General features: G+C 44.4%; 1 protein-coding gene and 1 long non-coding RNA gene across 2 annotated transcripts; both read left to right on the top strand.

The window, feature by feature from the left end:
- The first annotated feature begins 2,999 nt into the window (after positions 1 to 2,999).
- Positions 3,000 to 3,650, top strand: LOC139831923 (uncharacterized). Its single transcript, XR_011746324.1, has 3 exons — positions 3,000 to 3,167; positions 3,262 to 3,442; positions 3,552 to 3,650. It is a non-coding gene; the product is annotated as an uncharacterized lncRNA (long non-coding RNA).
- A 2,365-nt stretch (positions 3,651 to 6,015) lies between these two features.
- On the top strand, positions 6,016 to 7,291 carry LOC127308603 (major pollen allergen Lol p 5b-like). The gene has a single exon (XM_051339466.2). The coding sequence runs from the start codon at positions 6,064 to 6,066 to the stop codon at positions 7,054 to 7,056; it is 993 nt and encodes a 330-aa protein (XP_051195426.1). The 5' UTR covers positions 6,016 to 6,063; the 3' UTR covers positions 7,057 to 7,291.
- Positions 7,292 to 23,302: the final 16,011 nt, after the last annotated feature.

A 23,302-nucleotide genomic window follows, 5' to 3' on the forward strand; every position in this document is an offset into this window, starting at 1 on the left:
ACTGCACTATCTGCTTTCAGCACTATTATTGATCATGTATTGAGCATTATTCTTAATTACTTGTAAGTCTTTGCAGAAACTTGTAAGTCTTTGCAGAATAATCTAGCTTCGTTGTGTTTATAGCATTAGAATAACTTTTAAGTCTTTGCGTAAACTATGGAAAGAGACCTAGAACAAGAATACCTCGTCGAGGAGATTATCCGTGATGATGACGATATCACCTCTCTTTACCTAAACCAATCCGGCGAGGGAGACGAGCGAACCCGAGGAGACGGCTCGATGAGGAAGATGATCAAGACCACCGTGGAGACGGCTCCGGTGAGGGAGAAGGTGACGATCGCGAGGGAGAAGCTCACCACGTCGAGGTGTATATATATTAATTAACCAAGCCTACAGATATGTGCATATACATATATTAACGTTGTTTCTTCTTTTAGACCTCCCAATCAACACACTCTCTTGGCGAGAACTAAACGAGGCGCGGCCGAGAAGATGGAAGACCATGAAAGGTGCATCATCACGGAAATCGCTATAGACGGCGAACCGATTTCTCCCAAGGATCACGCAAAAAAGTTTGTAAGTCAATGCGGAGTTATTGTTAGGGACACCATCCCGATCACCACTCAAGAATGGAAGAAACCTGCAAAGGAGGACAAAGGAGTTACTTACGTCGATACGAGATCCAAAAATCTGATGTTTAGGAAACTCATGGTAAATTTCACATTTCCGGAGCCAGCTGACTCTGATAGTGATAATAAAAGGCCAGACCCTGAGGATCCCGAGCTGAATAGCATACAACGAAGAGTCAAGAAGTGGGCTCTTAAGAAGATGGCAACGCAGTTCAACGACTACAAGAAGAAATTGGACAACTCCTTTATCAAGAAAAAGAAGACTCCAGATTTCAAGGGCCCCTATGAGAAGATAAAAGACCACTGGGAGGCATTTGTGAAGTACAAGACATCGGAGAGGGCAAAGACAAGGTCAGACACCAACAAGAAAAATGCTGCTAATAAGATGTACTTCCATACCATGGGGCGAGGAGGCTACAAGGCTGGCAGACTTAAGTGGGAGAAATGGGAGAATGACCTAATTAAGAACGGGATCCAGCCAGAGGTACGGAAATGGAACCAGCGGTCAAGGGATTGGTTTTACGCGCATGGGGGCACGTTGGACGCACAAGGGTTCTGCATATATACACAAAGACATCGGGAAAACCCACTTCCCATCGAAGCCTTTAGAAATGCTGCAAAGGAAGTTGAAGAGGGGAAGTTCCGTCCCGAAAGAGAGAAGGACCAGCTCACACGCGCCCTTGGGAATCCTGAACACCCAGGACGAACACGAACCATACCAGGTGGCAAGCCGTGGTGTATTGGGTTTCCTGCTGAAACGAAGAAATATCCCGATAGAAGCTGTCAGAGGCAAAAGGATGTGGTTCAAGAACGCGTTGCTAAGCTAGAGGAGCAAGTGAGGATGATAATGTCAGGCTCAGTCACAGTCACCCAACCTCAACCTAATCCGCGGATAGAAGAAGTTGCATTCGATGCTACCGGCCAGGGATCTCAGCGGAAGAGCAGCGTGGCTTCCACGGAGCTGCACAGTGATGATGCGGATGTGGATCCGCAGATGGCTCCTCCCTCCCCGTGGATCCGCAGATGCCTTCGATCTCTACCCCTGTGGACTTTATCACGAGTCGACACCTTGTGAGCTACATTTCCAAACGATGGGCTACTTAACGCTCAAGGCGGCGATCGGCTATGTCTTACCGCCGGTACTCGATCAAAGATATCACTTCAAGCCGGTTCCACCTGGATACGCTGTTGCCGGGGTGGATCAAGTTATGGATGGGTATGGGCCGCTGAGGCTTGACCACCCTGCCGGTGAAGGGGATTTGCTAGAGCTGGGAGAGGCCAAGAACACTACAGTTCTATGGCGAAAGGAATTCATTGTGATTCCGGGTTGGAAGGCGCCAACAAGGTCTCCACCGAGCCAGCATTCTCCACCGATGCAGCCGTCTCCAGTGCGTGAGCCTTCCCCGCCGGCGCGTGAGCCATCTCCGCCGCCGCATGAGCCTTCCCCGCCGGCGCGTGAGCCATCTCCGCCGCCGCGTGAGCCTTCTCCGCCGCCCAAGTATAAGAGGAAAATTAGGCGGGCCGCTACGACACAGCTGAGTCGTAACAAATCACCGAGACGCAAAGAAGAGCCCCTCCCAAGAGTGCCTAAGGTTCCTCCCAAGAGACCTTATGACTATACAGTTGAGGAAAATGCCAAGATCGTAGCTGAACAGCACAAGCAACAAATGTTGAAACTTAAAAAGCCCCGGCCTTGAGCCGGAGCCAGCTATATCTCTGGAAAAGAAGTTGAAACTGCTGAAGAACCTTCATCAACCTGAGCCAAGTCTTTCATCGAACTATGACCGGTCTATTCGCAAGTCAAATGTGTTAGCAAAAGAGCGGTGGGAAAAAACTAAGGTAGATGGGAAACCAGTTCCCCAGCTTGGAGCTCAGAAAAACTCGTGCCCCCCGCTCCAAGTGTATCCCGATGTCCTAGCGTGCCTTGATCCAACGATGGTAAAACTATACAAAGATGAGGCAGATGCGGCCGGTATGAGTATTCCTGAGTACTTAAGCCGCATCGAATTCATGGCCACGGACGATGTCCAATTAGCATACCATTACACATACGGGGAACCTCTTGTCAGAGCTGCGGAGTTGCCTAATCTATCAACACAGCTGCGAAGACTACATAATTGGTACTTGGATGCATGTAAGGACGGCCAGAACTGGATCATGGTGGCAATAAGAGATGAGCACTACGGGCGAACTGACGTGATGAACATCGAATTTTGTGAATTATTTCAGTTATTCAACCAAGACGCCCTCGACAAATCTCTGCTGAGTGCATACTGTCTGTAAGTATCATTTATGTAATTAAGTCTCTACCGCGACTCGTCCATTATTGCTAGCATATAACCATACTCTCACTGTATTATGCAGAATGAAGATTCGCGAATGCCGCAAGGGGCAAATCTATGATCTTGGGTTCGTTGACCCATATACCGTGAATGGGTATACTGTCGACAACTCTCCCAAGGACACGGAGAATAACTTGGTATATGTCTTAAGGAAAAACTCATACAAAAGGGCAATACTATTTCCTTACAACTTCGCGTGAGTGTTACTGTCTTCACACATTAAATCTTTTTCGCTTACTCCATGTGTTAAGTGTAATTGATGAGTTATGCATATATATGTGTGTCCGCAGGTTTCACTATATCCTGCTAGTCATTGAACCCGACACCGGGATAGTAGAAGTCATGGACTCGAAGAGTAAACCCCTTGAGGCGTGGGGGGACATGGCTGATATCCTCCTCAAGGCTTGGAAACGGTTCACCAACAAGTCTCCGGGTTTAAAGAATAAAGAACTTCGAATAAAACATGTACCGGTAAGTACTACTGGCTAGGCCGCGCATCTCTTTGATTGTAGTTTCAATACCATTATTATCATCCTTGATTATATATATATTATTTTGATTGAACTTTGTTCTCGTAAAGTGCTTGAGGCAGGAGGACGGGAATAATTTATGCGGGTTCTACGTTTGCGAGTTCATCCGCCAGAATACCCACCATAAGAGGGACATTTTGGAACAACTTGATGTAAGTAATTAAACAACATTCATGGCTTTATTTTATCGATCACCTTGTGTTTCATTCACATACACACATATATATATACTGACCATCGTACCTTCTTCAAATTATTAGATCGAACGGTTGCGGGACGGTCTTCTAGCAACAGAGCGTGTACGAGCAATTCAAGAAGAACTGGCGGGGTTCTTACTTGAGCAAGTCATAGCTCCAGATGGAGAACACTATGTGGACAACCGCCAATATCAATGTTGATGTAGACATATATATATATGCATGAACGTGTGTCACTTTGATCGATATATGTAATACAATGGTTTCCTATATATATATATGTGAATTGTCTGCATTAATATTATACCGTATTTCGAATGGGGCAGAGTCTCTGCCGCGGCAGCGTTTTAGTGCAATTCCGCCGCGGCAGAGTTCCGCCGCGGGCAGGAAGGGCACTAAAATGCTGCCGCGGCCCAACCCTTTTGCACCGGTTCGTATTACGAACCGGTGCAAAAGCTCCCCCGCCGAGCGCCCCACAGCCGGCCACGTGGAGACCCCTTTAGCACCGGTTCGTAAGAGAACCGGTGCAAAAGGGGGGGGCCTTTTGCACCGGATGGTTTGCACCGGTTGGCCATCCGGTGCATATGGCCTTTAAAAACCGGTGCAAAAGGCCATATTTCCACTAGTGAGTATTTTTCTCTCTCATCAACCGCCTTCGAATCCTATTATTCGAAGCGGCATCAATTCATCTTGAGCATTCTCGGTCGGAGATAGGATTTTCAGACCAGGTGCTGAGAGCGCACACCAATCTACATTGTCTATATTGCATCAAGATTCGTGTTAATTTTTTTTCCGCTCTCAAACAACTTCTCATTATTGTATCTCTCACACCACACAGTATTTGAACTTAATGCAGATCACTTAAACATAACAACTAGACTGCGAAAACAACAACTTTGGATTTTTTTTATCATTGTGTATTTATATATTTAAAGAATTTATTTTGCATTTTAAATAATTTGAAATTTTAAATTGCACAAAAAAGTTCCAAACTATTTTTCCCCATTCTATTTGTTATTTTCGAGTGAGTTGCAAAAAAAATCAAAAAATATATAATTTGAGAGATATATATGAGAAAGGAAAATTCAAAAAAAGAAGAGTTTTCCCTCTCGGGTCGTCGACCAGTCCTTTCACTTGAGAAACTACTAATGTAATGTACTGGTGATTTGGTTGCGCCTAGGGGATTAATTGAAAATATTACTAGCTATTCATATGAATGAATAAAATTACGAAGAGAATGATATTACTCATTCCATAGTGGTAGGACCATGCATGGTCCATGGTTTCAGAAAAAAAAGTACCTTGAATTTAGTCAATTCTGGCCCCTCATGAACGATTTATCTGTCCTTCTCTACTTCTCTCTACTCCCCGACCTTAAAAGAGAGGAAGCCCGCCGAAAGTGCACGACTCTGGGTGTTCTGGATTAGGCAGGGGCAGCCCACTTAACCTCGGTACGATAAAATTTGCTGGTCTGTGTATGATACACTGTAGATGTGGCAACGAAAACTAACTTTGTGCATCACAAACATAAAAATGGTATCCCGCCGCAACGCGCGGGCACCTTTGCTATACACAATACTTAATTCTCAAATAAACCGTACCCCTCACCCCCTCCCCACCCTCGGTGCAGCGGCGACGCTCGAGGTGACCTAGTGGTCTCTTATGTCGGCGGGATAGAGAGCATCCCTCTTGTTGGGATAGAGCGCATCTGTCATATCTAGAGGGCACGGTGTTTCAATATTGGTGCCACGTACGAGAGAGCTAGGCGGATCCTATGTGCCGCCCAAAAAATTGCAGCCTAAGAGCGAGCACAACAATTAGGCGTGTGTCTCAGCGTTTATAACCACCGGGGCCACGCCATCCCGTAAGTTAACCCCGTAGAAAATATCCGGTAGGTGTAGCATTGCTCCCGTCTGTGCTGTTGTACTGTCTGCATCTCTATCTAGACTGCCCTCCACACCTATGAATTGTACTGTCTGCATCTCTATCTAGACTGCTCTCCACACCTATGAAACCTCCTCTCGCTGGGTCCCGACTTGAGACTGAACTGATCCTGCATCTCCGTTTCCGTATAAATTTAGATTTGCATGAAACTAACAGGCGACACGTGGATAAAAGTATACCTTTAATCTTGCTCCAAAATAAGAAGAAAGAGAGAGAAAAGAAAGAATCTCGTCAACACACATGGAAATGAGATGAGAGGCGGAAGTCGAAACTATCTAATTTTGGCGCGCAAAGCTCTCCCGTCCTCTCACCATCCACCGTATGTTCGTATATATATATAAGCTAGCTAGAGCCACCTCCTTCCTCACAACACAACACGATCCATCCCATATTCCCCCTACAAACCAACGCAAGAGCAGCAATGGCCGTGCAGAAGCACACGGTGGCGCTTTTCCTCGCCGTGGCCCTGGTGGCGGGCCCGGCCGCCTCCTACGCTGCGGATGCTGGCTATGCCCCGGCCACCCCGGCTACTCCCGCGGCCCCGGCTACTGCCGCCACCCCCGCCACCCCGGCAACCCCGGCTACTCCCGCAGCGGTGCCATCAGGGAAGGCGACGACCGAGGAGCAGAAGCTGATCGAGAAGATCAACGCCGGCTTCAAGGCGGCCGTGGCAGCCGCCGCCGTCGTCCCACCAGCTGACAAGTACAAGACGTTCGTCGTAACCTTCGTCGCGGCCACCAACAAGGCCTTCGTTGAGGGCCTCGCGTCCGGCTACGCCGATCAAAGCAAGAACCAGCTCACCTCCAAGCTCGACGCCGCCTTAAAGCTCGCCTACGAGGCTGCCCAGGGCGCCACTCCCGAGGCCAAGTACGATGCCTACGTCGCCACCCTCACCGAGGCGCTCCGCGTCATCGCCGGCACCCTCGAGGTCCACGCCGTAAAGCCCGCCGCCGAGGAGGTCAAGGTCGGCGCCATCCCCGCCGCCGAGGTGCAGCTCATCGACAAGGTCGACGCCGCGTACAGGACCGCCGCCACTGCCGCCAACGCCGCCCCCGCCAACGACAAGTTCACCGTCTTCGAGAACACCTTTAACAATGCCATCAAGGTGAGCCTGGGCGCCGCCTACGACAGCTACAAGTTCATCCCCACCCTTGTGGCCGCCGTCAAGCAGGCCTACGCCGCCAAGCAGGCCACCGCGCCGGAGGTCAAGTACACTGTCTCTGAGACCGCGCTGAAAAAGGCCGTCACTGCAATGTCAGAGGCCGAGAAGGAGGCCACGCCCGCCGCGGCTGCCACCGCCACCCCAACACCCGCGGCTGCCACCGCCACCGCAACCCCCGCCGCTGCCTACGCCACCGCTACCCCCGCCGCTGCCACCGCCACCCCCGCCGCTGCTGGTGGCTACAAAGTCTGATCAACTCTAACGGTATATATCCATCATGCACATATACTAACTCGTATCTATGTGCATGGCATGGCCGTGGGGTCGAGCGATTTAGCTGATAATTCATTCTTGGTTTTCGTTTCATGCATCCGCGCGCCATCAAGCGCGTGCATGGTCAATTGTTTATGTAATATTTGTTTTTCGATGTAAAACTAGGCCTGCGTGCCACGCTACTCGACTAATTAATGAACCGTTTTCACCTTTATTGCTGTTGATGTGCGACTGTTATTGTATGTGTTCTTTCGATTGCATATATGTATATCACTGGTTTTCTTATCGCTGTTTTTCTTAGCATCTAAGCGTAGAAGTTGAGGTATGATATGAGATCGAAGTTGTCACACACAGTTGAAACACCTCGGTGAGTTATTATCCAATCGCACCTTTATGCTGTACCCATGCGTTGCAACGGACTACATATTGTCAGATGACAAGTATATCATAAGCAAGACAAAGATTAAGAAAGTTTATTTCGATAATAAGTAACGGTTACAAACAAAATGAGGTGGCAATTGATATCTTCTCTTGTAATAGTGGCATGGCTTGTACTTGATGATTCATGTTTCTAAAATCCAATCAAGTGAATTGATTTCTAAATAAAGAAACCAGATTCGAAAAATGGTAAGTTATTCATGTGCTGAAAAAAGTAAGATATTCATGTGCCGAAAAAAGTAAATACCGTTTTTTTGATGTAACCATATATTTCATTAGATAATTTATTTACAGAGATTACACATATGGTTACCACACAAGACAAACATTTGTGTCAAGCAGCTTTGCACAAGAAAACCCACAAGAAGTAAAACTACAAGTTCACCCTTGGAGAAACCTGTGCCTCGCCGAAACATCATCCATCTTCCTCCACTGCCACTATGGTAGCGCCGAAAAAAGAGGCGAATAACCGCCACACCTAGATCTGGGAGAGCACCATTGCATTCACAGATGCTTTTCGAGCCGATGAACCGGGCTATCGCAAGCGACGAACCCGAGACTTTGTGGCACGTCGGCCGGGGATCTTCCCCGTGGTCACCAAATCCCAACGACGTCATCTTCACTTGACATAGTCGAAGAAGAGAAACGCCGCCACATGCCGGCATCCACGTGCACAAGTGCAAGACACCACACAACTGCAGTAGTCGACGCGACTGCCACCCGCGAAAGTATCGAACATCGACCACCGACAACAAATCTCACCGGATCCGGAGACCAGCGAGACGACCATGCCATCTGCCCCTGACGCCACCGGTTGGAGCGACGTCGAGATGGAGGAAGAACATAAGCAAATTATTTCAACGCGGCGCAGTCTCCTCCATAGAAGCAGCACCTTAAGAAAAAACTAGGCAACCGGGGCTAGAGACCAGAGCAGTCACCCCGGGTCCCCACCCACTCCCGTCGCCAGAGCGGCCGACGGAGGAGGCAGGGACCGGCGACTTGGCTGGTCGGGAGCAGATGAGCTCCGCCCAGATCGCTTTTCCCTGGAGCTGTTCTTTTCAGTAAGTACCAATGTTATGGAAAGAACTAACAAAGCGTATGGTCAATTGTTGATAATTATGGCCGTGGGGTTGAGCGATTTTGCCGATAATTAATTTTTGGTTTTGTTTTCATATATTCGTGCGAGATCTAGCGCATGCATGATCAATTGTGTACGTAATACTATATGTTTTTTGATGTAAAACTAGGCCTGCGAGCCGAGCTACTCTACTAATTAATGAACCGTTTTCACTTTTACAACTGCTGATGTGTGGCTGCTAATCTTATTTGTTCTTTTGATTGCATATATCACTAGTCTTGATGTGCGAGAGCATCTCCATTTTTTCTTCGATTGTGCTGCTGCGAAATACGTCTAGACCACAATGGGATTAGCCATTGGTGCACCAACTCAACTTGGGAGCTCCCCTCATTTTTTTGTGTGGTTCCCACAGTTTATCCCTGCTAGCCAGAATGTGCAGATTGCTGGCTTAGCAGCCATCTGCTAGGTGATTTGAAAGCCAAGGAACAAAGCTTGCTTCAAGAAGAAACTAATCAAATCTCATGTTAAACTAATCAAATCCAAGGAACAAAGCTTGCTTCACGAAATATTAGAGTATTGGACAGATGCAGAGGCCATTCGTTCTGGCGCGGACAACCTTCTTTGACTTACTACTTTAACTAATGAGATGGGCAGAAATGGATCGACGGAGGGGGGGAAGCTTCTACTCGTTTGCTCGAAGCTCCAAATACAAAGGGTGATGATGACAACATGGATTTTTTTTCCAAACGACCTCACTGGGTCGGATTTCATTACCCAAAGATAACGAAACAGAGGTATCACGTCCACGCGTGTGTAAAGCCAAAGTAACCGCTAACAAACTATTACAGTCACCGCCTAATGCTAACGACAACAAGCATATGAGTTTTTCACTTGCCCAGGGGAGCACAGAACCGAGAACTGACAAAAGCTAACACCTGACGGACACAAGACAACCAAAAACACGATGTAATCTTCCAGGCAAGGGGGGAGGACATCAATCTTGCTCCATATCATCATCGCCAGTGTCCATGCTTGCATCTCTGATCCGCAGAGGCCGCTGTATTTTCCGAGAGCCATCTTGAGGGGCAGCAGTACCGAAGTTAGTCGCGCTAGCAAGTCGCAGCAAACCATCCGCACCCGCTTTCAGATCATCAGCATCCTTCTCTCCGTGTAAACCTACCCAGTATTTCATGAAAACAGTAGAATAACTGATTAATTCCACATGATTATTTTTCAGCTTATGCTCAAAGCAAGCACAATTTCTAAGTTTCCAAATGGCCCAACATATTGCAGCCACCCCTGCAATCTGGGTGTTTTTGCTAGTAGGCAAGAATTGGGGAAACCACCAAAAAAACTGTTTAAAGGAACCAGGTCTGGATTGAGCACCAATTAATTTCCCCACAACACTCTACACAAACTTGGCAGTAGGGCAAGAGAGGAAAAGATGAGATATGGATTCAGCACTATCACAGAACTAACAAGTGGCTCTCCATTGCCAATTCCTTTTGAGAAGATTGTCTTTTGTAGCAATGGCATTTTGCCAAATCATCCATAGCCATATTTTAATTTTCAGGGGAATCTTGCTTGATTTGACAGAAAACTTGCCACTTTTTGTCCATTTCCAAACAAATCTGTCTTGTTCATTTGAGAGGATAGTTGGAGCCATAATTTGATTCAAACCATGAATTTAACAGGCAAGATCAGGGGTCATCCATCTCCTGAAAGAGAAGTTCCAATGCATAGCAGCTGCCTCAGCCATAGTCACCTCTTGTTCAATACAGATATCATAAATTTCTGGGAATCTATCCTTCAGGGGTACCTGATCACACCAAGAATCACACCAGAAACTTGTATTCCTGCCATTCTCCACTTTCATCCTTCTATCACCCAGATATATCTGTTTGACATGCAACATATCATTCCACAAGGGAGAATCACCATGTCTCTTCTTTGTATAGAACACACCTCCATGCCTCATATATTTTTGTTTCATTAAATTTTGCCAAGGGCCTGACCCATTCTCCAGTTTTCACCACCACTTGCACATCAAACTAATATTGAACTTATGCAAGTTTTTTATACCCAAACCACCTTTTTTCTTGGGTTTACAAATCCACTTCCATTTCACAAAATGATATTTCCTTTTATCAGCACTCCCAGCCCAAAAGAAAGCTTTGATGAGTTTATCCATCTGCTCAATATTTGATTTATGGAGCAGTCTCATGGACATTTGATAAACAACAATACTTGACAGACATGCATCAATTTTTATCACTCAATATCAGCATGGATGTTGATGCGAATGCTTGATTTGCTGGTGTTGGCCCCCTATGTAATATTACACTAGCCTGTTGGTTTTGTCAAAACTTTTAGGCGCTTTTCCAGTTTAATAATGTTAGATGTAGGGGGCGCGCCTTCCTTTCCCTTTCTGTATCGCAACTTTTGGATGTTGGTGGCCCTTCCTCTTCCGCGATGCGGGATTCGACCAGCCGGTCGAGGCGGTCTCTAGCGTCTGCCGGCTCGATGCGTGGGCCCAGCCGGGAGTGTGCCGGCTGGCGGTGGCCGCCTGCCTCTGGGGCCGGCCGGTGCGGGTGATGGGGATACGTCCTAGGGGGGCATCACCCAGCTTACTCGCCAGATGAAGAGCGCCCAGGACAGCTCCAGTCGGCAGGCGACTGGGCCAAGCGTCCTAGCGACTGAAGCCCGGAGCGACTAGATCTGCAGAAGGCCCATGAAGGAAGCATAGTGGCCCAAATGGCCTTGTACTTGTAAATCCTAGGTGACTGCATATATAAAGCCACCAGGGTACCTCCTTGGGACACATGATTTCCCATTAGATACAATCTCCCCCTCCGCCTCCGGTGGCTACCACCAAGCAAGTCGCCTAACGCTATCGACAGTATGATCATAGTGATTTATAGCAGGACGTAGCGATCCTCCACCGAGGGGACGTGAACCTGGGTACATCGTGTGCCGACTCGTTTCCGGAATCTCCAACGCTGCCTTGCTCCACACCTCTCATGTGCTACCCCGTAGCATCTGCCGTGGTTAAAACCTCGACAGTGGCGCCCACAATGGGGCATGCGGCGCTTGGAGCGGTGATCCAGGCGGGATCCGTCATCAACTTCAACATCTGAATTGTGTCTGCTTCAACGCGTTCAATCTACGATTACATGGGGGCGGCACGTCCCATCTACGTCAGCCAAGTGAAGGCGGCGCGCTGGATTTACATGTCAAGTCGTCGGCCAGGATCGCATCATGCGTTCATTAACTGATGGGTTTAATCTATCCAATCTCATCTCTTTCTCTCTCCACTTAATTATTTGATTATTCAATCTAGATCTGATCCTTACATGCATGGTGTGACATGTACGCTGGGGAAAATATACATGGAAGAAAAGAGGCATGCAAATAGCCTGCCGACTAGATCAAGAACAAGAAAAAAGGCAGACATGAGCAACGACAGCTATATATAGGTCGGGACTCGCGATGGGTTTCTACTAAAATCTACGCGCCCGTCAAAATCGATGTCAACAAGCGATGTCGAAGCAGTACCTGCTCGACCAAAGATGCGCGTTCTCGTAACGCGATCTGTCAAATGGTGAAGTTTTCTAAGCACGCAAGAAGGCAATCAGGTGCTATCGGGTCAATATATTTCCATCTACAATTAGATCATGCAAAAGTTATTTTCTATTGGCCGTCCCACTTTATCTGTGCAGGTTTGCATAATCATCTGTTCCGAGCTCGACATTGGCTCGCGACTGCACGCCACCGAATTGCTGTGGTATCGCGGCTCCGTCCGCTCGCCCGCTGACACTACCACGTCGCGGCCCCGTTCGCTCGCCGCTGGACTCATCATCCGACTCGTCATGATTGGCGACTCACCCGCCGCATATTCGCCGCGCTTAGGGACTCGCCGGCCGTGGACTCGTCGTCACCGGCTCGCCATGCTCAGCGGCTCGCTCTTCGCGAAATAGCAGCGCTCGTTGACTCGCCCGTCACGTCGACTCTGCCAGCATTTGCCAGCTAAGTTTATTTATATTCGTACATGTTATATAAGTTCATATATATCCGCCTGATGGTTCAGTCTACAAAGCCGACCACACAGTTGCATACAACCCTTACGGGGACTACATAACCATAATTAGGATGGGATGGGTTTCGATTTTGTCTGCTGTTTATCCGCGTCCGTCGAAGTAGTGAGGCTGGGTACCAAAAGGCCGACCTTGTCCCCGGGTTCAACGGCTGGCATCGCGTCCCTGTTACCCGGCAAACATTTGATGCTGGAGGTCTACCTCCTCATGAAAAGATACGCATAAACCTTTCATACTGCTAACTGATCCATTCAACAATACGCGTTTTATCTACAAGCCGCACGTCTTTAAGTGTTCAATATATTTCATAAATACACCTTATTGCAGTTGTACTTGTTTCTCCTTCTCAGCAAAACGGCTTGGTGTCTTCCTCGCCACTCGCCACGCTCGGGGACTAGGCGCGCTCCAGACAGCGCCACTCGCCGGTCGCCCGATCTTGCCACTCGCCACCCTCAGGAACTTGGCGCGCTCCAGCCAGCGCCGCTCGCCGGTCGCCCGAGATCGCCATCCGCCACGCTCGGGGACTCGACGCGCTACAGACAGCGCCACCCACCAGTCGCCCGACCTTGCCGCTCGCCACGCTCGAGGACTCAGCGCGCTACAGACAACGCTACTCGCCGGTTGCTCGACCTCGCCACTCGCCATGCTCGGGGACTCGGCGCGTTACAGAAAGCGCTACTCGCCGGTCGCCCGACCTGGCCACTCCCCACACTCGGGGACTTGGCGCGTGATAAGTCTCAAACGTATCCATAATTTCTTATGTTCCATGCTACTTTTATGATGATACTCACATGTTTTATACACATTATATGTCATTATTATGCATTTTCCGGCACTAACCTATTGACGAGATGCCGAAGAGCCAGTTGCTGTTTTCTGCTGTTTTTGGTTTCAGAAATCCTACAAAGGAAATATTCTCGGAATTGGACGAAATTAACGCCCAGGGTCTTATCTTTCCACGAAGCTTCCAGAAGACCGAGGGAGAAACGAAGTGGGGCCACGGGACGCCGCCACACTAGGGCGGCGCGGCCTAGGGGGGCCCGCACGGCCCTAGTGTGTGGGGCCCCCGTGACTCCTCCGACTCCGCCCTTCCGCCTACTTAAAGCCTTCGTCGCGAAACCCTCTGTACCGAGAGTCACGATACGGAAAACCTTCCAGAGACGCCGCCGCCGCCAATCCCATCTCGGGGGATTCAAGAGATCGCCTCCGGCACCCTGCCGGAGAGGGAAATCATCTCCCGGAGGGTTCTTCATCGCCATGATCGCCTCCGGATCGATGTGTGAGTAGTTCACCCCTGGACTATGGGTCCATAGCAGTAGCTAGATGGTTGTCTTCTCCTCATTGTGCTATCATGTTAGATCTTGTGAGCTGCCTATCATGATCAAGATCATCTATTTGTAATGCTACATGTTGTGTTTGTTGGGATCCGATGAATATTGAATACTATGTCAAGTTGATTATCAATCTATCATATATGTTGTTTATGTTCTTGCATGCTCTCCGTTGCTAGTAAAGGCTCTGGCCAAGTTGATACTTGTAACTCCAAGAGGAAGTATTTATGCTCGATAGTGGGTTCATGCCTCCATTGAATCTGGGACAGTGACAGAAAGTTCTAAGGTTGTGGATGTGCTGTTGCCACTAGGGATAGAACATCGATGCTTTGTCTAAGGATATTTGTGTTGATTACATTACGCACCATACTTAATGCAATTGTCTGTTGTTTGCAACTTAATACCGGAAGGGGTTCGGATGATAACCTGAAAGTGGACTTTTTAGGCATAGATGCATGCTGGATAGCGGTCTATGTACTTTGTCGTAATGCCCTAATTAAATCTCATAGTACTCATCATGATATATGTATGTGCATTGTTATGCCTTCTTTATTTGTCAATTGCTCAACTGTAATTCGTTCACCCAGCATGCTATTTATCTTATGGGAGAGACACCACTAGTGAACTGTGGAGCCCGTCACCGGTCCATTCTTTACATCTGAAATACAATCTACTGCAATTGTTTTTTACTGTTCTTTGCAAACAAACATCATCTTCCACACTATACGGTTAATCCTTTGTTTACAGCAAGCCGGTGAGATTGACAACCTCACTGTTACGTTGCGGCAAAGTACTTTAATTGTGTTGTGCAGGTTCCACGTTGGCGCCGGAATCCCTGGTGTTGCGCCGCACTACACTCCGTCACCAACGACCTTCACGTGATCCTTGACTCCTACTGGTTCGATAAACCTTGGTTTCTTACTGAGGGAAACTTGCTGCTACACGCATCACACCTTCCACTTGGGGTTCCCAACGGGCGTGTGCTTTACGCGTATCAAGCTAAATTTTTGGCGCCGTTGCCGGGGACCTGAAGAAAAGTTACACCACAAAGATTTCTATCTCCCACGTCAACTGCACGCCATCAGCTAAATTTCTGGCGCCGTTACCGGGGAGATCAAGACACGCTGCAAGGGGAGTCTCTCACATCCAATCTCTTTACTTTGTTTTTGTCTTGCTTTACTTTACTTTATTTACTGCTTTGTTTGCTCTTATATCAAAAACACAAAAAATTAGTTGCTAGTTTTACTTTATTTACTGTCTTGATCTCCATATTAAAAACACAAAAAAATTAGTTACTTGCATTTACTTTATTTACTACTGTTAAAATGAATACTCCTGAAAACACTAAGTTGTGTGACTTCACTAGAACAAATAATAATGATTTCCTATGCACACCTATTGCTCCACCTGCTACTGCAGCAGAATTTTTTGAAATTAAACCTGCTTTACTAAATCTTGTCATGAGAGAGCAATTTTCTGGTGTTAGTTCTGATGATGCTGCTGCCCATCTTAATAATTTTGTTGAACTTTGTGAAATGCAAAAGTATAAGGATGTAGATGGAGACATTATAAAACTGAAATTGTTTCCTTTCTCCTTAAGAGGAAGAGCTAAAAATTGGTTGCTATCTTTGCCTAAGAATAGTATTGATTCATGGACTAAATGTAAAGATGCTTTCATTGGTAGATATTATCCTCCTGCTAAAATTATATCTTTGAGAAGTAGCATAATGAATTTTAAGCAATTGGATAATGAACATGTTGCTCAAGCATGCAAAGAATGAAATCTTTGGTAAAGAATTGCCCAACCCATGGACTAACTACTTGGATGATCATCCAAACCTTCTATGCAGGATTGAATTTTTCTTCGCGGAACCTATTGGATTCAGCTGCTGGAGGAACCTTTATGTCCATCACTTTGGGGGTGGCGACAAAGCTTCTTGATGATATGATGATAAATTACTCTGAATGGCACACTGAAAGGGCTCCACAAGGTAAGAAGGTAAATTCTGTTGAAGAAACCTCTTCCTTGAATGATAAGATTGATGCTATTATGTCTATGCTTGTGAATGGTAGATCTAATGTTGATCCTAATAATGTTCCTTTAGCTTCATTGGTTGCCCAAGAAGAACATGTTGATGTGAATTTCATTAAAAGTAATAATTTCAACAACAATGCTTATAGGAATAATTCTGGTAACAACTATAGGCCATATCCTTCTGCTAATAGTAATGGTTATGGTAATTCTTATGAGAATTCTTACAACAATAATAGGAATGTACCCTCTGGTCTTGAAGCCATGCTTAAAGAATTTATTAGTACACAAACTGCTTTTAACAAATCTGTTGAGGAAAAGCTTGATAAAATTGATATTCTTGCTTCTAAGGTTGATAGACTTGCCTCTGATGTTGATCTTTTAAAATTGAAAGTTATGCCTAATAAGGATAATGATAATAAGATTGTTACTACAGCAAACGCCATCCAAGTTCAAATTAATGAGAATATTAGATTGATGGCTGAATTGCATGCTAGGTGGGAAAGAGAAGAAAACAAAAAACTTGCTAAAGAGAATAATGTAGCTAAAGTTTGGACTATTACCACCACTAGTAATGATAATGATTCACATGTTGCTAAACCTCCTACTATCAATGGTAAAATAATTGGTGTTGGCAATGTTTCTACTCCAAGTGCAAAGCGTGCAAAACTGCCTGAAACTGCTAAAACTGCTAAAACTGTTTGTGATAAAACTGCTAATTTTTTTCAAAATATTGGGGACAATGATCCCATTGCTGTAGATCATAATGGTTTAGATTTTGATGATTGTCACATCTCTGAAGTTATAAAGTTCTTACAAAAACTTGCTAAAAGTTCCAATTCTAGTGCTATAAATTTGGCCTTTACAAAACATATTACAAATGCTCTCATAAAAGCTAGAGACGAGAAACTAAAACTTGAAACTTCTATTCCTAGGAAGTTAGAAGATGGTTGGGAGCCCATCATTAAGATGAGGGTCAATGATTTTGATTGTAATGCTTTATGTGATCTTGGTGCAAGTATTTCTGTTATGCCTAAGAAAATCTATGATATGCTTGACTTGCCACCATTGAAAAATTGTTATTTGGATGTTAATCTTGCTGATAATGCTATAAAGAAACCTTTGGGGAGGATTGATAATGTTCGTGTTATGGTTAAAAATAACCTTGTCCCCGTTGATTTTGTTGTCTTGGATATTGAATGCAATGCATCTTGTCCCATTATATTGAGAAGACCTTTTCTTCGAACTGTTGGTGCTACCATTGATATGAAGGAAGGTAATATTAAATATCAATTTCCTCTCAAGAAAGTTATGGAACACTTCCCTAGAAAGAGAATGAAGTTGCCTTATGATTCTATTATTAGAACAAATTATGATGTCGATGCTTCATCTCTTGATAATACTTGATTCACACTTTCTGCGCCTAGCTGAAAGGCGTTAAAGAAAAGCGCTTATGGGAGACAACCCATTATTTTACTTCTGCACTTTGTTTTATATTTGAGTCTTGGAAGTTGTTACTACTGTAGCAACCTCTCCTTATCTTTATTTTATTGCATTGTTGTGCCAAGTAAAGTCTTTGATAGTAAAGCCAATACTAGATTTGGATTACTGCGCAGAAACAGATTTCTTGCTGTCACTAATTTGAGTAGAATTCTCTGTAGGTAACTCAGAATAATCTGCCAATTTACGTGCGTGATCCTCAGATATGTATGCAACTTTCATTCAATTTGAGCATTTTCATCTGAGCAAGTTAAGTGCCCCAGAAAAATTCATCTTTACGGACTGTTCTGTTTTGACAGATTCTGCCTTTTATTTCGCATTGCCTGTTTTGCTATGTTTGATGGATTTCTTTGTTCCATTGACTTTCAGTAGCTTTTTGTAATGTCCAGAAGTGTTAATAATGATTATGTCACCTCTGAATACATGAATTTTTAATTATGCACTAACCCTCTAATGAGTTTGTTTCGAGTTTGGTGTGGAGGAAGTTTTCAAGGGTCAAGAGAGGAGGATGATATACTATGATCAAGAAGAGTGAAAAGTCTAAGCTTGGGGATGCCCCCGTGGTTCATCCCTGCATATTTCAAGAAGACCCAAGCATCTAAGCTTGGGGATGCCCATCGACAACTTATCAGGCCACCTCTAGTGAAACTATATTTTTATTCAGTCACATCTTATGTGCTTTACTTGGAGCGTCTGTTTGTTTTTATTTTTATTTTTGTTTGAATAAAATCGGATCCTAGCATTCCTTGTGTGGGAGAGAGACACGCTCCGCTGTTGCATATGAACACATGTGTTCTTAGCTTTATTCTTAATGTTCATTGCGAAGGTTGAACTACTTCGTTCATTGATATATGGTTGGAAACGGAAAATGCTTCATGTGGTAATTGGTATAATGTCTTGAATAATTTGATACTTGGCAATTGTTGTGCTCATATAGATCATGTTTAAGCTCTTGCATCATGTACTTTGTACCTATTAATGAAGAACTACATAGAGCTTATTAAAATTTGGTTTACATGATTGGTCTCTAGAGTCTAGATATTTTCTGGTTAAGGTGTTTGAACAACAAGGAGACGATGTAAAGTCTTATAATGCTTACAATATGTTCATATGTGAGTCTTGCTGCACCATTTTATACTTGAGTTTGCTTCAAACAACCTTGCTAGCCTAGCCTTGTATTGAGAGGGATTCTTCTCGTGCATCCAAATCCTTGAGCCAAAAACTATGCCATTTGTGTCCACCATACCTACCTACCACATGGTATTTCTCTGCCATTCCAAAGTACATTACTTGAGTGCTACCTTTAAACTTCTATTCTTTGCCTTTACAATACATAGCTCATGGGAAAATAGCCTTAAAAACTATTGTGGTGAAGAATATGTTGCTATGTGTCTTATTTCTTAATAAGTTGCTTGTTGAGCGGTAACCATGTTTCTGGGGACGCCATCAACTTTTACCTTTGTTGAATATCATGTGAGTTGCTATGCATGTTTGTCTTGTCTGAAGTAAGGGTGATTTTCATGATCAAATGGTTTGAGTATGCATATTGTTAGAGAAGAACATTGGGCCGCTAACTAAAGCCATGAATCATGGTGGAAGTTTCAGTTTGGACACAAATCCTCAATCTCTTATGAGAATTTTATCTGTTGTTAAATGCTTATGCATTAAAGAGGAGTCCATTATCTGTTGTCTATGTTGTCCTGGTATGGATGTCTAAGTTGAGAATAATCAAAAGCAAGAAATCCAATGCGAACTTTCTCCTTAGACCTCTGTACAGGCGGCATAGAGGTACCCCTTTGAGAATAATGCAATGATAATCCGTGTTAATCCAAGCTAATTAGGACAAGGTGCGAGCACTATTGGTATACTATGCATGAGGCTTGCAACTTATAGGATGTCTTATTGATACGTCCAAAACGTATCTACTTTTCCGAACATTTTTGCTATCGTTTTGCCTCTAATTTGTGTATTTTGGATGCAACTAACACGAACTAACGCTGTTTTCAGCAGAACTGTTCTGGTGTCTCGTTTTTGTGCAGAAATCCAACTTTTAGGAAAAACCTCGGAATTTATACAGAAGGCCCTATTTTCCCAGAAGACTCACGGAGCCAGAAGGGCAAGTCAGGTGGAGGCCCGAGGGCCCCACACCCTAGGGCGGCGCGGCCCAGGAGGGGGGCGCGCGGCCCTAGCGTGTGGCCCCCTCGGCCGGCCTCCGACGCCCTCCTTCGGACTACTTATCGCCCTCGACCTAAAAATGCACGGGAAGAAGTCGAAGTCGCCAGAAACCCTCCAGAACGCCGCCACATCGCGAAACTCCCTCTCGGGAGCCAGAAGTCTCCGTTCTGGCACTCCGCCGGGATGGGGAATTGGAGGAGATCATCGCCACCATCACCACCGACGCCTCTTCATCGACCAGCCATGTTTCCCCCATCCATGTGTGAGTAATTCCCCCGCTGTAGGCTGAAGGGGATGGTAGGGATTGGATGAGATTGGTCATGTAATAGTGTAAGATTGTTAGGGCATAGTGCCTAGTGTCCGTAATTGGTACTTTGATGATATTGTTGCAACTTGTTATGCTTAATGCTTGTCACTAGGGCCCGAGTGCCATGATCTCAGATCTGAACATGTTATTACTTCATCATGATATTCATTGTTTATGGTCTTACCTGCAAGTTGTATACACATGTCGCTGTCCGGAACCAATGGCCCCGAAGTGACAGAAATCGGGACAACCGGAGGGGATGGTAGTGATGTGAGGATCACATGTGTTCACGGAGTGTTAATGCTTTGCTCCGGTGCTCTATTAAAAGGAGTGCCTTAATATCCAGTAGATTCCCTTGAGGCCCGGCTGCCACCGGCTGGTAGGACAAAAGATGTTGTGCAAGTTTCTCATTGCGAGCACGTACGACTATAATTGGAACACATGCCTATTGATTGCTTTGTACTTAGACACCGTTTTATTATTATCTGCAAATGCCCTGCTTGATTGTTACATGAGTTTCTCTCATCCATGCAACGCCCGTTATCCGTCCCCGTGCCTACAGTATTTTAATCCTGCTGTTTACTATAATCACTACTGCTGTCTCTGTTACTCTGCTGCTGTTATTTCACTACTGCTACTGCTATAAAACTGTTACTACTGATAAACTCTTGCGAGCAAGTCTGTTTCCAGGTGCAGCTGAATTGACAACTCCGCTGTTAAGGCTTTCAAGTATTCTTTGTCTCCCCTTGTGTCGAATCAATAAATTGGGTTTTACTACCTGCGAAGACTGCTGCGATCCCCTATACTTGTGGGTCATCAAGACTGTTTTCTGGCGCCGTTGCCGGGGAGCATAGCTTTATTTGGAAGTTCACTTGGATTGATATTGTTCGCTGCAAATTCTCCATCATGGGTAAAACTCGCGATCCTAAAGTCGCCATATTACCATCCACTACAAGAAAAGGTACAACTCTGAGTACCTCTGCTGCTCTTGATTCACCATCTGTGATTGATAAACTTGTTTCACCACCACATGCTTCACTTGCTGGTACTTCTGCTGAATCTGAAAATTCTTATAATATTGATAATGTTTCTGCTGTGCTTGATGATAGTGGTTCATTGGGATCCTTTCTAGATGCTACAATTGCTAGGTCTAGACAAATTGAAAATACTGAAACTCCTAATGCTACTACACCTGTTAATTCACCTGAACTTGATTATTCTAGTGATGATCCTGATGAAGATTATGTGGAGCTTAATGATGATTTTATTAATAGATGCAATGCTACTGCTGATGCAAGTAAAATTACAAAGTTTCTCAAACAATATACTCTTAGACATAAGTTATCTCCTGATCCTAAATTTGCCACATCTCCTATATGCATTAAGGATAAAGATTATGATTTTTCTCTTGATTTATCTCATATAGCTATTGTAGAGAAAGCACCCTTTTGTGGTACTGAAAAAGAAAGTGCTGTAGAACACATGATTGAACTTTCTTCTATGAGTAGCTTGTTTTCTGATGATATCAAGATGCGTACTTATTTTGTCGCTAAATTTTTTCCTTTCTCATTAAAGGATGATGCTAAAACTTGGTATAATAATTTGCCTCCTGGTTCTATTAAAAGTCCAACTGATTTGCGTGATGTTTTCTTTCGAAAATACTTTCCTGCTAGTGCTCAACATGTTGCTTTACAGAAAATTTATAGATTTGACCAGGGAGATGAAGAGAAATTGCCTGAGGCTTGGGCAAGATTTTGTTCTCTTATCAGAGCTCGACCTGGACATGATTTAGAAAAGAATGATTTACTTGATATATTTTATAGTGGACTAACCATTGAGTCTAGGGCATATTTGGATAGTTGTGCTGGTTGTGTTTTCAGGAAAAGAACTCCGCATTTAAGTCAAGAATTATTGGCTAAAATAGGCCGGAATCATGATGATTGGACTACGCCTGAACCAACTCCAACGCCAATATTGAAGAAGAGGGGTTTAATTAAATTGAATGATGAAGATATAAGGGAAGCCAAGAAGTCTCTCAAGGAGAAAGGTATTAAATCTGAAGATGTGAAGAATCTACCTCCCATAGAAGATATATGTGAGATAATTCCCCCTTCATCCATGATTGAGGTAAACTCCCTTCAGCGCTTTACTAGGGAAGATATTTCGTATTCAAAACCTCCTGCGCAATGCTTAGATGAGTTTGATAATTATATTGTTAAGCAAGAAAATTTTAATATGAGAGTAGAGAATCATCTAATGGAAAATTTTCAAGCTATTAGCAATTTGCATGATATTGTGGAGAGAACCTCCAATGATGTTAAGATGCTTGTTAAACATTTTCAAATGGTTCAAACTCAAATTGATCAACTCACTAAAGTGCAAAATGACTTATTAAAAAATAATTCTAAAGAGAAACATGCTTATGAAGTAACAACTAGAGGTGGTGTCTCTAATCAGGATCCTCTATATCCTGAAGGGCATCCCAAAAGAATTGAACAAGATTCTCAACGCATTGAACCTAGTGCTCCTTCTAAGAAAAATAAGAAGAAACATAAAAATGTTGTAGAATCCTCTGAACCTGTTAATGATCCTAATAGTATTTCTATTTCCGATGCTGAAACTAAAAGTGGTAATGAACATGATAATAATAATGGTAATGATTAGGATGATGTTTGTGATAAAGAAGAAGTTGAAGATGAACCTGAAAAGCAAGATAAAAATAAAAAGTATACTAAAGAAGATTTTATTGCTAAGAAACATGGCAATGAAAGGGAACCTTGGGTGCAAAAGCAAATGCCTTTTCCTGCTAAGAAACTAAAATCAAAGGAAGAAGAACACTATAATAAATTTTGTGATTGGATGAAACCTTTATTCTTGCAAATCCCTTTGACTGATGCTATTAAATTGCCTCCTTATTCAAAGTATATGAAAGATATTGTTACTAACAAAAGGAAAATTCCTAATGAGGAGATTTCCACTATGCTTGCTAATTACTCTTTCAATGGCAAAGTTCCAAAGAAGTTGGGCGACCCAGGTATACCTACTATTCCTTGTTCTATTAAGAATAATTATGTTAAAACTGCTCTATGTGACTTGGGAGCCGGTGTTAGTGTTATGCCTTTTTCTCTTTATAAGAGACTTTACTTAGATAAGTTGATACCTACTGATATATCTTTGCAAATGGCTGATAAATCTACTGCTATTCCTGTTGGTATATGTGAGGATGTTCCTGTTCAAGTTACTAATAACTGCTTGATATTAACTGATTTT

Source organism: Lolium perenne, chromosome 6 (assembly GCF_019359855.2).
Source record: "Lolium perenne isolate Kyuss_39 chromosome 6, Kyuss_2.0, whole genome shotgun sequence".
Lineage (NCBI taxonomy): Eukaryota > Viridiplantae > Streptophyta > Magnoliopsida > Poales > Poaceae > Lolium > Lolium perenne.